This window comes from Aphis gossypii, chromosome 1, assembly GCF_020184175.1.
Source record: "Aphis gossypii isolate Hap1 chromosome 1, ASM2018417v2, whole genome shotgun sequence".
NCBI lineage: Eukaryota > Metazoa > Arthropoda > Insecta > Hemiptera > Aphididae > Aphis > Aphis gossypii.
The window spans coordinates 34623395-34640667 of record NC_065530.1 but is presented as its reverse complement, the minus strand read 5'-3'; the positions used below and the strand labels follow the sequence as shown (position 1 = coordinate 34640667).

General features: G+C 25.5%; 1 protein-coding gene across 6 annotated transcripts; it reads left to right on the top strand.

Moving 5' to 3' along the window:
• Positions 1–3053: 3053 nt before the first annotated feature.
• LOC114125174 (mitoferrin-1-like) lies at positions 3054–17179 on the top strand. 6 transcript variants are annotated; one of them, XR_007603576.1, is made up of 7 exons: positions 3066–3505; positions 4348–4719; positions 5511–5790; positions 5852–6159; positions 10601–10939; positions 14677–14851; positions 17089–17179. XR_007603576.1 is itself a non-coding variant. In XM_050198685.1 (6 exons), the coding sequence occupies exons 2-5, from the start codon at positions 4603–4605 to the stop codon at positions 10937–10939; spliced, it is 1044 nt and encodes a 347-aa protein (XP_050054642.1). In that variant the 5' UTR covers positions 3054–3505; positions 4348–4602; the 3' UTR covers positions 17089–17105. The 6 variants fall into 6 exon arrangements, 4 of the variants coding, with proteins under 4 accessions (XP_050054642.1, XP_050054641.1, XP_027844501.1 ...); XR_007603575.1 differs by lacking the exon at positions 17089–17179 and adding an exon at positions 15149–15526; XM_050198685.1 differs by lacking the exon at positions 14677–14851 and having other exon boundaries at positions 3054–3505; positions 17089–17105.
• The last annotated feature ends 94 nt before the right edge of the window (positions 17180–17273 follow it).

The following is a 17273-nucleotide window of genomic DNA, read 5'->3' as shown; positions in this document are numbered from 1 at the left end:
GGCGTTCAAATCGAACATACCTTGTTGTAATTGTCATTAAAATTCGCTAATTACGAATTTATACAGTTGTGGTGCCCCATTAGTAAAACTAGTAAAAATATCCAACTAATAATGTAATCGAATTTTTTTTTATTATTACCTAAGAGTTATAATAGATAAAAATTATAAACTACATATTATTAAAGTCAGTGCCCATAGCGCATCAGCTGATGTTGTGGTCTGTACAACTGGAATATACATCATTCAAGTTCTAATGACATATATTTTTTTTTGTTTTCTTATAGTAACCTCTTTAAAAATGTTCAACTAAAATTGTATTTTAAATAAGTGAGTGTAAGATATATTACGAGACAATTAAGTAAAAATAAATATTAGTACGTACGACGTATCAAGTATAGTGTATCCTACAATCAGTGGTAAAGGTACCTAGAAATTTGTTAAGGATGCCCGGCCATATTCAATAATTATACTTACCTAGTATAATTTCTGTCGTTTTTGAGTGATGACCATATTGGTTGTATTGATTTTACAATGACGAGTGTTATTAAATATTTTTAAAATATTTTATTTTATACCTGAAGACACTTTTTATAGAGGAAGTAGAGGAAGAATATTTAATCCCCTACTTTAAATTTCAATATATTTTAAATAATTTTTTTTTTTAATTGGATCTAGTTGATACTTTGGCGGGACAAAATTTAAAAATACACAATATTTTCTTTGTACGTTTCTTTGTATGTTCTTCTAATATACTTGTATAAAATAAATTAGTGAATATGATAACTGATCGCCATACGAACGCCGGTGGTCATCTGTAATTCTCAAATTGTATACATTTGTGATCGCCAAATGAATTTGGTTTTTATATTCTTAACTTTTTTCCATGGCATTACAATAATACACTAAAATAAGGACATTGACGTAGTGGGAATAATTACCATTTTTTTGATAAAATACATTTTATTTATTTTTAAATTTTTTTCAAATACATAGTACAAATATGTAAATTTGGAAAACATTGAAAAATATGCCTTGCGTATAACAAAAACTTATTTTATGATCGTAAATGGCTGTCAACGAGTTATGCAAAAAAAGTTTTTGACAAAATCAACTTTGTATTTTTGTTGTAAGTAATTTTATAGCAAGTAACCTTAGAAAATTGAAATATTCACTTATACTTACATTGCCATTATATTATATACATAAAAATGGAAAAATGTTTAAAACATTTTGACTTTTTTTGAGCTACCTATTTATAGATATTTAATAATGATATTTCATATTATGTAAAGGTGTCAATTAAAAGATTTATGTTGTGTGTTAAAAACTTTTAAAATGTAATACGTCATACAAGGATCTAAAGGATCCATACAAGTATATTGCTAATAAATATTATAAAAAATTAATCATAATTTCTAATATTTTTTTCTTAGATGTAGTTTATAATATGTTAACAAAATTGGATGCTTAAACAAAGATAATGATTTAAAAATATTAAAAAAAAATATTGTTCGTAAGAACTAAGAAGACTTGAGACATTTATTCTATGAATTATAATACCTACTTATAAGTTATAACAATGTTCACAGTGACATTTTTAAAATATTCAGAATAATTTTAAATAAATATGAATATAATTTATAAATTATTGATTAATAAATACCGCGTTTTCGGAAAAAAAAAATTCAACCAAGAAAACTACTGTATTACTCATAGTAAAATAAATAAATTACAATAATACATAGGTAAATATAAATATAATGTAATAAAATGTACTTATTATATTATACTAATATATAAAATATGGCTGACAGTGATTAGAATCTTTTTACGTAGATATGTAGTGACTATCATTGAATTGCATTGAATTCAAATGAAATCCACCATAGGTATACCGGCCATACCGTTTTACCAATCAGTGACCTAGTTTATGACAAGGTACCTACATTCAAAATCACGGTTATCTATTAATAGATAATCTAGCTCTAAAACCTAACGTACGGCAAATTGAATTTCCTCGATCGTTTTATACTTATTTAAAATTATATATTATGTATATATTTTTGAGGTAACGATATTATAATGTGAATTTTAACTCGACCCCCGAGATGCAGCACGAAGAATTCTCAAATGGTCCTCGAAAGTCGAAAGTAAAAATATTTACTCTATTCAAAAAAGAAAATCACATTTTTACTATAGCGTCATTACCTAACCTACTGGCCAATAATAAATATAGCCCGTTAACGGGCCGAGTTCAATTTTGCACCATAATGTATTATTACGTGCACACGACATGCTCATGTAATGCGGAAATAAATCCATCTCGGCGTACGGAGAAAATATTGAACAATATCAGACGATTGTGACTTATAGCGGGTCCGTGCCGTGCGCAGACCGCAGAGCAAGTCGTACGCCGCGCAATCGCCAATCTCTAATTTCAAACGATTTGACGGCCACCAATCTCCGTGATAAGGTGTCCTCGGTGCAATTAAAAATCAGCTGCTGGCGCGGTAAAACGTATCGTTTATATTATTTTCAGCGTGTTTCGGTGTGCCACACGACGACCCACGACCTGTAGACCAATTTATGCCGTCTAACGAATCGCGATGTTGCTTTGTATAACGCCACAATAATCGTAATAATTATTTTGTTAACTAATCGCGCGGTCTGGTATTACAGCAGTCGGCGGCGGTCAAACTTGCCGCCGAAGGGCATAATAAAAAAAAAAAAATGATAAATCATGAATGACACATAAAACCGTGTTATTATCATTCTGTTGCCTCACCGTACGTCCTCGGTATCAACTTACTATCAACTATTAACCCGGTTATAGGTATATCGATTGTTTCTTTTTTCACTCGGGCACTACAGTCGCACCGCGGCTGCTTCGTAGCCTCGTAGGACTGGCGAAACTTTCACGTTTTCACTGTTTTCAGTCGGTATCGAATTATCGTCCCAAACCGTTATGATTTACGATCTCTTCAGTGCTCGCCGTGATCTACTTTTCTTGTTTTGTCGATTGACCGGTTACCTATCGTAAACGTTCGATAGTGTTTTGCGATATACATTTATCGTACGCGATAGTTTATAGTATCGATGTTTCTCGACCAATCGACCGCCACTGTGCCACACCGTCGTCATAACATCAATACATCAAAAATTCTTAAAATTTTAACGCTAGTCACTATTCAGTATTTCAGTCGCTCGGCACTGCCAGCCGCCAGGTTATAGGTATACACATTATATAATATCGTGAACTGTTTATTTATTTATTTTTTCATAGTTTCACATTTGTGCGTCCGTCCACCAAGTTATTTGCTAGTAGTTTTTTTTTTTTAATTAGACTATTTCATTTCAACCCTGTAACAATTTCACTGTTGGTTAAATACAAATGTTTATGATGTTCAACGGAAACTATATCGATCATACTACGATGGCATACGGTTTTGTGTACATGTTACAACTTTCTGGCCATATCCACATCGCACATTAATCAAACTCGAAGGTAGAACAATTTTACTGGAACACTACAACCTACCTATTAGAATCGTTTAATTGACAAGAAAGTGTTGATTGGAGAGGGGGTCCGGGGATATCAATAATAACCCCATATAATATTATAATAGCACCTAAAACCGGCTAACATCGCACGTGTACTTCCGTCTTACAGTCTAGTATCTGCATTTTAGTCATTAATAGTTCTTTTGTCGTGATTTTAAAGTTTTAACCGTCACCGTACTATTATAATAAAAGATAACAAATGTTTAATATTTGAATATTTCCTCTTTATTTTGTCACGGACATAACACATAACGATTAACGTTCTATAGCAAAACTTGAGTGATAACAGGTCTATACTATAATGATAATTGATAAATGATAATATTTTTGTCAACACTTGTTTCTTGGAATTATTACATTAGCACTAATGTTTAATGGAATTTCGGCGCTCCAAGTATAGTGTTTGTATGGTTCAGTAATGGGTAAAATAATTTAAACTTTACAGTTTGCACAATTTAATACAGCCATCATTCATATTTAGATATTAGCACGGTACACCACCAATACGATTTCTCAATAATTACTCAAATGATATCCGTAATTAAATACTATTCGTCTCCACTTATGAAATTGTTGATTAATCGTTAGCTAAGTAAATTATTACGTAACGAATGATTAATAATTTTAAGTTATGTTTCTATCAATTATTTAAATTAATAAACAAAATAAGATTCATTTATAATTTAATTTTTAAAATATTGATAACATTTATACTTTTTATTATTTACTTTATTTTATTAGAATTGTATTTTATACTTGAATATAATTTAAAATTGTATTTTATAGGTGCGCCTTGACATTATTTTGTGTAGACTTCACAACTTTCGTTCTGAAAGGTGATATCACATTTTGGGAACCCGTTATAATCAATCACCGAAAAATCATTACTAACTTCAAGTTCATGGCACATAACACCATCCTCGGGGCAAAAATTTTCGAGCGACTTCACTTTCACTAAACCAAGTTTTACTAGCAGTTCGGCAGTTCGCCTATTCAGAAATAAATATAATTATTTATTAGTTCATAATTAATTAATTTATTATGGGTTTTGATGAATATGAGACCATACCATCATCTAATGTGACTGATCACATGATGGCTGGTGCCATTGCAGGAATTATGGAACATTGTGTAATGTATCCTTTGGATTCTGTAAAGGTGAGTGTATGTTAGTCATGTGCATATTCGTGTATTTTAGAAAGTATGGAATAAAATATTGGAATAAATTGTATAAATGTGTATCTATCAATAATTACAATACCTCAAGATAGGTAAATTAAGAAATACTTACAGTTCAGTAATTAGGGTACTTGTTTTAAAAATTTTAATTTATAAGACCATACCACACATGAACATGGTTGATTTATTAGCTCTAGTCTTGATCTAGATTAAATATTATTACTAAGACAGTTCTTTTATTCAGATTTCTTTTTGTCCGATAAATCTTAATTATTTATATTATACAAATACCTAGGTATACCTAGTATATTTTTATAAAATATAAAATAAATGAAGGTGATATATGTATATATATATATATTATGTAGGTATGTATAGATAAATGTATTGTTATAGTTGTTAGTCATAACTTATTACAATAATTAGTTAGGTTGGTTATAAAATTAATTTTAAAAAGTTCACATTGGTTTTAATTTTCAGTTTATCTTCATTAAAATTTGAATGTAAATCAATCTCCAACATAATTTAGAATTCGTGTTCTATTTATTTTTTGTATTATTTAGTAGGTAAATATTAAATTTTAAATTCTGTTTGGATAATTTATGTAATTTATGTTCATGAAATATTACCTGAATACCAACTGCCATATTAATCTTTTTTTTTTTTTAATTCGATTACAATGGATGCACAAAATGATTACTTGACTGATTTTACTTACAAAGATTATTCTTATGTATTGAATTTAAATCAATTTTTATTTTTTATTTTAGACTCGGCTGCAGGCATTCATGCCATCTGGTAATGTAGGGAATCGAGGAATTGGAACTGTCCTTTTTAATATGATAAAACATGAAGGATATTTAAGACCAATGCGTGGGATGGGGACAGTAATTATAGGTGCTGGTCCTGCCCATGCTCTCTATTTTGCATCCTATGAACATTTGAAGCAAAAAATTTCCCATCAAACACCTTTAAATACTACCGTTTCCTCAGGTGTAGCTGGGTGTGTTTCAACTATTATACATGACGCAATTATGACTCCAACAGATGGTAAAAATGACCTTAATTATTTTATTTTATTATATTTTAAAACATTTGTTTTCTTATATAGTTGTTAAGCAACGTTTGCAAATGTCAAACTCGCCATACAATGGTATTTTAAATTGTGTGAGTTCAATTTGGCGAACTGAAGGATTAGGAGCATTCTATCGTTCGTACATGGTACAATTGTTCATGAATGCACCATTTCAAATTGTTCATTTCATGACATATGATTATTGTCAAAATTTTTTGAATCCAGATAAGATATACAATCCTTTATATCATATGATATCAGGAGGTGTTGCTGGTGGGCTTGCATCTGCCATAACAACGCCATTAGATGTATGCAAAACTTTGTTAAACACTCAAACCACAAATGTAAGTAAAAAATCTAATATTTAGAATAATTTTCATAATCCATAATACCATTAAGTATTATACCCGCTAATGTGCTATGTTACTAGGTCAGTAATAAAACGGAATTTAACCTATGTTAATATATGCCATCAATCATTATTATTACAATATCCATTAGTAATTTTATTCTGATACAAATCTAATAAAGCTAACATTTAAGAAAATAAATCATGATTTTGATATAACACATTTTTTAAAATTATGAATAATATTGAAACATTTATAAATTAGCTTATAAACTAAAGATTTGATTTAATTATGAAAAACTAGATTTTTGATGAACAGTATCTACAAAACTTTAAATGGAATAAATTAATTTTATTCTTACATTTTAACTGAATATAATGAAAATAATATGTCAAGTATTGAATAATTTAATGTTGTCATGTCTACAAGGTTAGATTTCTATTGTTGATAGTAAATATTCTGTTATTGATTTATTTAGACCAATTGTCATAGTAAAATATATTTGATTGTGGTTGTATAAGTAATATTATGAACAAATTTAATGTCTTAAATCTATATAATAATCTTGAAAATATTTTGATAAATACAATAATATTTATTTTAAAAGTAAAAAATAGGTAAATACGTTAATTTTACTAGATTAAATTAAATTATTTCAACTTATGCTTATAACTATTTTATTTCAAATTTTCATTTTTAACACTGACATGTAAGCAGTATTAAAAATAAGTTGGTATATTTTTATTTTCATACCTTAGTAATATTGGAAGTTAAGTGAATAATTTTATAAAAAATACAATTATGAATTATTTATGATGACAAACTATAGAAATTAAGTATTAATAAGTTATTTTTGAACTCTGATTTGTAAACAATCTGAACATTAGTATATTTATTTCATAAAAATATACTAATTTAGGTAAATCCATTAGGGTGTTTATTATATTTAGTTCATTGTGATAATTATAAAATTTTTAAAGGTAAATTTAAGATCTGCTTGGAACCCAAATTGAGTGTTGGAAATTTGTAAAATTTTCTTAAATTAGTCGATGATATTTTATTCTAATATTAAATTTAGGCTATTGATTGTCATTAGTGCTTTTTAATTTTAAAATACTTGTTTTGTGCATAGAGTTAATGTGATTTTTGAATTCTGAGACTGAAAATTAAAGAAAAATTATAGTTGATGAGTTTTTGCTTTAAGCCGACAAAATATAAATTATTATGTTTAACATATGAATTAATATTATTAACTTAGAAGTATGAAAATAAGTATAATAACTAATAAGTATTTAAATTATAATATTTAGGTTATATTAAATGTTTTTTGTAAAAATGATCTTATTATAATGTGTTAAATGGTATTAAATAGTGCAAAAGTGTTGTTATAGTTGCTTAAAAATGTATAGTTAAACCTTTTCACGCTATTCATTATATTTGTATAAGGAATATTTTTTTTGCTATAATAGATATTCTTTATACTTGAATATTTTTCATTTTTTTTTAATGTATTAATTGTATAGTTCAAGGTTCAAAACAATTTAAAGGGATTATAGGTTTTACAACATTTATTTTATTTTATATAGTATAGAGTCACTAATTTTATTAAACTTTAATGTTAAATTTACGTTTTTATTTTGTTTTTATTCTAAACATTTTATTTGTTTGCAATAGAGGACATACATATTGCTTCTTGTTAGTATGTTAGTATTATAGTTTCATGAAATTAGATCATGGTCAGATTGAACACCTGTTACATTAGGGTTACTTAGTGCTTAGTAGGGAATAATTTTGAAATTGTTATCTATAAGTTATTTAAATTATTTCCCTGTTTTGATAAGTCAAGTTATAATTCTGAAGTGTAGGCATATGTTTAGTTTTAAACCAAGGAAGTAATGCGAAAGCAGTTCCCGCGGCTTCGTCGGTTCAAACACACTAAAAAAAGCATATGTTTAGTTACTTTTATTATTTAGATAAATAACATTGTAGGCAAATTATTTAAAATTGGAATTAAGATTTAATTTTGAAGTTATTTGATTTTTGTTTAAATATTTGTATAATTTTGGTTCTTATATTTGTTTGATAAAATATTTTTATTGCATAAAAAAATTTCTTTAAAGAAGAAATATGTTAATTTAAATATACAAATTCTTAATTATAATTGATCATTAAAATATATTTTAAGAAACATACTTATAACAATTTGTTGTTATGGAAAACATTTAAAACATCAATATCTAATATTTTATAAGTGTATAATAACAATAAAATTATAGAAATAATGTTTTATTTTAATTTTTATTGAAGTATGTATAAGTAAGATACATGTTATGTATCCATAGTTGATAAATACATTTTGAAACAAGTGTTGTATGACATTAATTCCTAAACTTGTCATGTAATAAATAACTAAGTATGAACATTCAATAGGTTTAATGGCAGATGGCCAATTTAAATGTTAAATTTGCCCATTATAAATGTTCTATATAATAGTGTACCTATATAAGATGTACTATTTTAAAAGTACTATTTAGTAATTTATAATTTTTATGAAAGTAATTTAATCAATATTTTCATGATTGTATCTTATTTCATAGGTAACTGGATAGACATTCTGTTTTTATAATACCTACTAATATTTGTTAATGATTTTCTTTTATATAAATTATAATAATACATATTAACCTTATTATTCTGATTGGATTTTGTTTCAAAGATAACTTGGATAACAAATAATTCAGTATTTTTATTTAAACATCTGAATATTATAGTTTTAATATAAAAATAGCTAAAAAAAGCTGATTTTTATTCTTTATTTTTCATTTATTATTTTTAATTATGTTATAACAAAATTTTAGACTTATTGGAATTACAGGATTCAATTTTATGTTTAAAAATAAATAACTATATTGTAAATATTTGGTTGATGTAAAAACCTCAAAATCTATTTAAATCAAGTAATATAATATATAACTTATAATTTTTTAATTAATTAAAATAAACTGTTTATAATTGTTAATTGTATCTGTAAAATTGTTATTATGAGTTATGACTTATTTACAATTTTTTAAATAATCAGAATTAATAATTAACCATAAAATAAAATATATAAGATAAAATATAAATCATAGATTTTAATTTTTATATTTTGCATATAACAGTAAACTTTTCTTATATTATTGCTAATTTCTAATTTGATTAATTTTTATATTTATGTTGAAAATATACATTTTCAAAATTTAATTTGTTTGTGTCTAATTGTATTTATTAAAAAAGTAAGAAGTTGTGTTTTAATTTTATTTGAATCACTAAAATAATATTATGCCAAATGTGTAATCAAAAATTATTTCTTCAGCACACATTTTTCTATTTATTATTTCTTATTTATAATATGATAATGGTGTATGTGACTAAGTTCAGCTACACCATTTCAGAATATATCTTGAGTATCCACTTGAATTTATGAATGACATAATATTTTATTTTAGTTGTTATTGATGTAAAATTATTACAATATTCAATTGTTGAAACTCTTATTACCTACTTGACTTATTATGTTCTTACAAATTAATTCCTATAATTTAATATGTTTCTGTATGATATATTTTTAAGTTTACTTTGTTTAAGTATTTATATTGACCTATTAGCTATCAAAATGTTAGGTATGTTGATGACTGGGTTAAAAAGTCACTTATATAATAATCATAATGAATGATAGATAATCTCATACTAAAGTTATACAATTCTTAAATTATAAAAAAAGCTTTTTATGTAGCTATATTAACATTATTATTATTTTAATCCAGATTTTATTTTAAAATTAAAAATATAATGAATAATGATTTTGAATATATAAATTATTTTTATTCAAAGTAGTTATTTAGGAACTATACTATGCAAAGAAAATCAAAAGTTCATAGGTTATTTTATTATTTTTTTTAGCATATTCATGAATATTAATTATTTAACATTATAAATGTGAGCTATATAATTTTACAAAGAAATATGCTACTAGAAAAATTAATTATCCATTTCATGTGTGTCTCTAATTTTATTATACTAATTAGTTGCTAATTAGTTTATTATATTTTACTATTATAATTATTGTGATTATATGTTATACATTATTTAATTATTTAATTATTCTATTTTTTCTTGATCACTAGTTTGTATTACAATGTTTTCATTCATAATTATTTATTTTATTATGAATTAAATATTAGTTTGTTATAATGATTTATGTATCTAGTAGCTAGTAATATGACTATTATTATGATTTGAATGCCATACTTTCATAAATCATGTTAATATAAAGTTAAGTCTCACAATTCAATAACTATGACACATTTAAAATAATTATTTAAATATTAAAACTTTACATTTTAATAAAGTAAATATTAAAACTCATGATATAAATTTTTTTTTTATTTTCTAGGTGAGAGTTGAAGGTTTATTTCGTGCTGTCACAACTGTATATACCTTAGGTGGCCCCGGAGGATTTTTTAGAGGTATGGTAGCTCGTGTCTTGTATCAAATGCCGTCAACAGCTATATCCTGGACAACTTATGAATTTTTCAAATTTGTATTATTGAAGAAATCAAACATTTCTGATGATCGACCACCTCCTCCCCCTCCACCAATAAATTCAGCATTGATAAATGAAAAAATTACAAAAAAAACTAGCGTTCGATGTGATTTGCCTGTAGCCTCAAGATCACGTATATATAGTCATTATACAGTTAGAGATGATGGGTCTAAAGGTCAGCAATTTTAGGTTAGTATTGAGTTACCTGGTCTAAACTAGTATATTGTGGGCAGACATTAGTTTATTATGTATACAAATTGTTTTTAAATTAGGCTTGTTATTAATTGCATAGTGTTGTGTATCGAAGTTAAATTTTTAGTTTCAGGGGTTCAGTATTAAACTATATAATATATAAAGAAAAATTATAGAAATTATAAAAGCACAAATCAGTTAATTATGTTTTTAAAAACTATGCGGGTGTATGGTAAATATATTAACATTTAAGAAGAATTCATATTATAACTACAGATATTATATTTCTTAAAATTCAAAATGATTACTATGTTCTTACTCACTTTATATTTTAAATATTGATGACTTGATTAGTGAGCAAAATTATTTTATTATTGTTATTTGTATACCTTTAAATTTTTTTTTCTGTCCCAAACTCAATTCCTATAATTAATTTAAAATAACTGTATATATGTGTGTATGTATATGTATGTATATATATATATATATATATAAACATATATTACCTTATAAAATAATAACCAAATAAATATATTGTGTATATTTCTGTTATATTATTAGTGTATAATATATAACATGTATAAATGTATATAATAAAATCTATGTACAATATATTTATTTGGTTAAAATGTAAAAATAAGTACCTATTGACCCTTATTTTCTAATTCTTATAACACTGTCAAAATAGTTAAAATAGTGTTTCTGTAGAATAGATATATATATATTTGTATATAACATAAACATCTTATATTTTGGACGATTGGACAAAACGCACAAGTATAAAAGTTGTTAGCAGAGACATTCAATTTGAATAGATTCAATTATTTGAAACATAATATTTCCGCCTATAAAATTTAGTTATAAATATTATTAAGTAATAAAATATTGAAATGTATATAATTTACATAACAATTATGGTCTTTTTTAGTTATGAATTTAAGGAAGTTATTTCAATTACAAGTTGTAAATCTTACTGTTTTGATTTTAATGTGTTAGTAAAAAGTGTTTCTGTTCAAAAGATCATTACTAACTTCTTGTAATTGTGGTTTTAATAGTCCCAAGTCCTAAGACGATTTTTGTGTAGTCTTCTATTGTGTTATTTTAGTTGAATGTAATACTAACTACTTTTTAAGTTATAATTTAAATAGTTTTTAGTTGTTTTACAGTGTTTATAACAATATTATAGGATCTTGTGTTTTACTATCCAAGAATATGAGTTATTACTGATTAAAATACTTCACTTTACAATACAAGACATACCCATCTTAAAATTTATAGACTTGTAATTTAACAAGTCTATTTATGTTTTTTAAATATAAAAACAAGTTAGGTGTATTAAAAATGTTAAAATGTCTTTTTGTCTGTGATATGTTCATTTATTATTATTATTATTATTATTATTATTACTATTATTATTACTTTTTGTTATATGATATGTTTTTGTTATTATAACGATGTTCACTTTGGAGGAAAGTAATATCATTATGTTAACGTTTGATATAAATTTGAAATAATTTTATTTTTATAAAAAATTATGAATGATAAAATGCAATGTGTATGGTTACAATAACAAATAATATTATAAATAAAAAACACTTAAAATGTAAATGCAAGTAATGAAATTAAATTGTTACAATGATTAAGTTTATTCAATATTTTATGTACATCACAAGGTTTTTTACTACCAAGTGATTACTATTTATTTTGTATATGTACAGTACCGACTATATTTAATATTCATAGATATAGTTACTGCTAAATAGTAAATATTTAAGAAAATCAATATTTTTTCTGTAAATTTAGTATATGCTTCACAATTGACATTTCTGTTATCCATTATATATCATCAATGTAAACAACTTGTTGCTCGTTTTAAGCAAATGTTGTAAAAAAAAAAAATAAATAAATAAAATAAAACATACAGACAATAAAAACACCATTATAATTATTTTTGTTATATTATATTTTTAATAATTAAATCCCTCTTATTAAACCATAAACTGTTATTGAAATATAGATATCAGTTTTTTTTCAAATAACTACCTATATAAATATAAACACATTTAAGAACAAATATTACTCTTAAATGGTTATTTTTATGCTTATGTGTTCCTATTAATATCCCATTTGTTGTAAATGTTTATTTTTTTTACTGGTTTGTCTACCGGTTAATATTTTTACTTGGAGGTCTTGGAAGCATCTTGATACAGTAACATCCTTGAAGTATACATAATTTATATATTTTTTTAAGATAACTTAAAATTCCATTAGGTTTGTATTATTTTTTTTTCCTAATGAGTAATATATAAATACTAAGATACTAGGTAGGTTCCTCTTACTAATGTTTTAATGTCAATATATTATTTGGTGGTAAATAAAAACAATTGCTTGCAGTGGCATAGCCAAAGGGGGGGGGGCGCTTAAGGGGCTATAGCTTCCCCCCATTGGCTGTATTTTTTATATTGTTTTGAAGTATTTAAATTTAAATATGGAAATTGTCTTAAACATTTTACTAATAATTTCTTGTTATTAGTTGTATAATAGAATATTTGAGTTAAAAAAGTATTATTAAAAGTGTTTATTAATTTTTTTGTTGTTTTTGATTTTAAATAGGTAACTCATGTTATAAGTGTTTAGCCCTCTCCATAAAAAATCTTGGCTACTCCTCCGATTGCTTGGATAGTTGTATTAACATTATTTTCATATTATTTTTCTGTAATAGGTACCTATATACTTGTAGAGATAAAATTTGGTTATTCTAGAGTTGAACTATCTATATCTACTCACTACTTTGCTTAGTGATAATAAATTACTATCAAATAATTTCAAACACGGTTTTCACAAAAAATAGCTTTTATTCTGTGTCTGTGGGGATTCCAAGTAAATGACTTATTATTTCAAACATTATGTGAAAACCTCTTCATGGCTTCTCTCATAAAACATTAAATGTAAGTGTTTATTTTTCTGACTGTGTTTTGCGCACATTTTTACTGTCACACCGCAATATTTCTCTTCATCCCGTATAGCTATCTCAATAGACATTTAATTATTGTATTTTATCAACTCTTATCTTATATGTAAAGTTTAAGGTTTTTGATGTAGTTATATTATAATTTAAAATTAATCATTATTGAAAGTGTTAGTATAAATCACTAAATAAGTTTTTCGTTACCTATTAATAATTATTATAGCTTTAAATGTCATCATGCATATATTTTTTTATTATTATTTTTTGTTAATTGACACAAACATACGTAATTTATGCCGTTTGAGACCTTATTTTCATTCACGATATTTGTGAGAACAAGTGATGTATAGGTAGGTATTTATAATGATTATAAGATGGATTTTTAACTGAACTAATTGGATTTTTTATTTTACTACCTATCACATTAAATTGGCATTAATAATAATTATCTTATTCTTCTATAATACTAAGTTATTATATTTTTTATTTGCTTTATAGTGTTTTATTGTTGCTACTTTTGTTGTGTTTTAAATAACCAATCAGGTAATTTGAACCGTTTACCTCTACTGGCAATTATAATGTGTTTAAAACAGTTTTTGATAAATAATAAGTTGTGTAATGCAATAATACAAAAACAGTAATGTTAATATAAATTAATATATTGCCTTATAATTTTCTTATTAAAATGTATCTATAGGTATTTATGGATTTTGAATACATTTGTATGTATTGTGGTTTTAAATTTTGTTTTTGTTTTTATTAACAGAAGAGTGTTACTGAACCCTGTACGAGGTGGAAAAATAAACAAATGCAATACAGTCAAATTATAGAATCATACATATTAACGATCTTCTTCATTGACCCTATTATGGTTCGTGATAAGTAAACGTTTTCGACATGAGGCCAGCTCTATATTTCGCATTGAATAAAAGACACGATTCGTAAGTGAATTTAACTTCAAAATATAAACCTTTCAAGTCGCCACTATGCATTTTAGTTTACGCCCAACACTGAAATATTATTAATGGCTGGTATTGTTTTGAACACAATAAAATTAATATCGTTAAAGATACGTTTTATTTAATTTCATCTTATATTATTTCTCTGCAGAGGTTCAATAATTATCAATTGCATATAGAATATAATATTATGGACACTGTTGCGATGAAATGCATATTATATATTACCTAAGAAAATTTGTTTTATTGATTCATTATGTTATTATTGTACCTATTTAGGTATACAGAGATCAGTTGCAGATTAACAATAGCAAGGATGCGACTCATTGTTTCGAGGGCATATATTGGGCAAATTACGAATTATCCATTGACTATCGATGATTAAATTGTATAAAAAATGTCTCAATTGTCTTGTTTTCTTCATATAGGAAAAAAGATTTCATATGTAATGTTTAAAATATAATTTATAAGTACATTCAACGATTTTGTTAATAGGTACCAAAAGATTAAGATTCTATATTTTTATGATGTTAGAATAAAATATAACGTTTAGTGTCGATAATCACTATCATCTTTAGGATCACCTAGGTATACTTATATTTCTAGTACCTACCCGCCAATTGATTAACAACGTTAATAAAATATCTTAAACAGGTACCCTATACGTAATGTTATGCATGCAGTTGAAATGTATTAAGTAATTAATTCTTTAATCCTTACGTTCCTTTATTATTGCACTTATATAATATACTATTTCACCTGTTCGAATTTGGAGAAGACCTCGTGGCACGAGGCGTCTGTAGTTCTGACTCGTTCGTTACCGTTAAGCGTTAACCAATAATTTCCGCTGAGCCGTTAGCCATCCGTGACTTTAGCTTGACTATCGGCGTTGGCTATAAATCGATACGGATATTAATCGCATCTCAATTTCGTTTAGTCGTTATGTAGAGTAAGTACCTATGTACATTATGATTTGTGGTGCGATTGATGGCGAAGTAGAACCATTTGCCTTAATCACATTGGCGTCAAGTAGAAATATAATATGTAACTTTATTATAATAAACCTACTTAGTTACCATATTATCTACCTACCTATATAAATAAAGGAGACATGCTCCGGAAATTTATTACAACGTTAGCGATATATATGGCTAGGGTACGATTGGCTATAAGTGACGATTTTAAGGGTATAGACCCGACTAATCTCGTATCATATGTTATACACATACACTTGCAGTTATGATTATACACGTATGCGATAAGTTTTTCTGAGTATACGACGAATTGTCAAACCGCAAACTTTCATTTTATAAAAATAGGTTGTAAGTATGTATATAATCTTATAAATCGTATTTCAAATGTAACCCTACTAGTAACAACCCAATTTTATTATTCTCGTACAATCGTGGCGTCCCGTTCGTGTTTCAGAGTTATGTTTGAAATTTTGTATTGGCGTTGGTTATTAGGTATTTATTAATTATTTTATATACCTACATATGCACTTTCAGACTTCAGTGTTACATAGCCTGGCGTAAGTTTCAATGTTGCCTTATTTTTAAAATGTTTATGTCCCTAATATCAATTAACTGAAAAATATTGCACTAGACACTAGTCGAAAAACTGCTGATGATATCGCTAATTGGAATGACTCATCATCACATAAAATTGATTTAAATACAAGTTTTTACCTACTAAATCATATAAACTAAACATAATATATTTTTCAATGGCCTTTAACTTTTTATATATCTTGCAGCAACAAGGTAAAAAAAATTGTATTTTTAATATAGACATTTTGGTCAAATATTAGGTACCTACTCTGGGAAAAAACTATACTAAAAATACAAAACGGAGAAAATCCACAAAGTGAAAAAATGTTGCAGCATAGTTACGTATACACCTACACCATAACTTTTTGTACTACCCACACAATTTCTGTGTGGTCGCTTGTAATAGGTACATTCTTTTAAATAAAATTTAAACTGTAAAAAGTTTAAGAATTTTTATTGTTTTTTACAAAAAACTCGGGTTTCTCGTACAGTCATTTATCAAATGTGATAACTTTATTCAATAATAATTAATACTAGAATTAAAAAATAATGAAATACTTACTAGATACTGTGAATACTGTATAAATTATAGGTATAATAATTTATAAGAACCTAACTATATTTTATCAATCATCAATATATTGCCAATTTATTAATTTACATTATTAGGTATATTCAGAATTCTCGACGTACATCTATAATTGAAAACAAATGTGGAGCCGTATGTGTGAACCGTATATAAACAGTTAAATATTTATGTAAGTAAATAGACTTCAGTCTAATTAGTTTTCATTTTAAACACAATATATAAATAATATTTTGTTTTATTTGTTATATTATTATAATATGTAGTG

Coding starts and splice junctions, on each gene's coding strand:
- LOC114125174 (XM_050198685.1), top strand. CDS start 4,603: ATGGGTTTTGATGAATATGAGACCATACCATCATCTAATGTGACTGAT. Junction 4,720..5,510: donor ATCCTTTGGATTCTGTAAAG/GTGAGTGTATGT, acceptor TTTTTATTTTAG/ACTCGGCTGCAGGCATTCAT. Junction 6,160..10,600: donor TAAACACTCAAACCACAAAT/GTAAGTAAAAAA, acceptor TTTATTTTCTAG/GTGAGAGTTGAAGGTTTATT.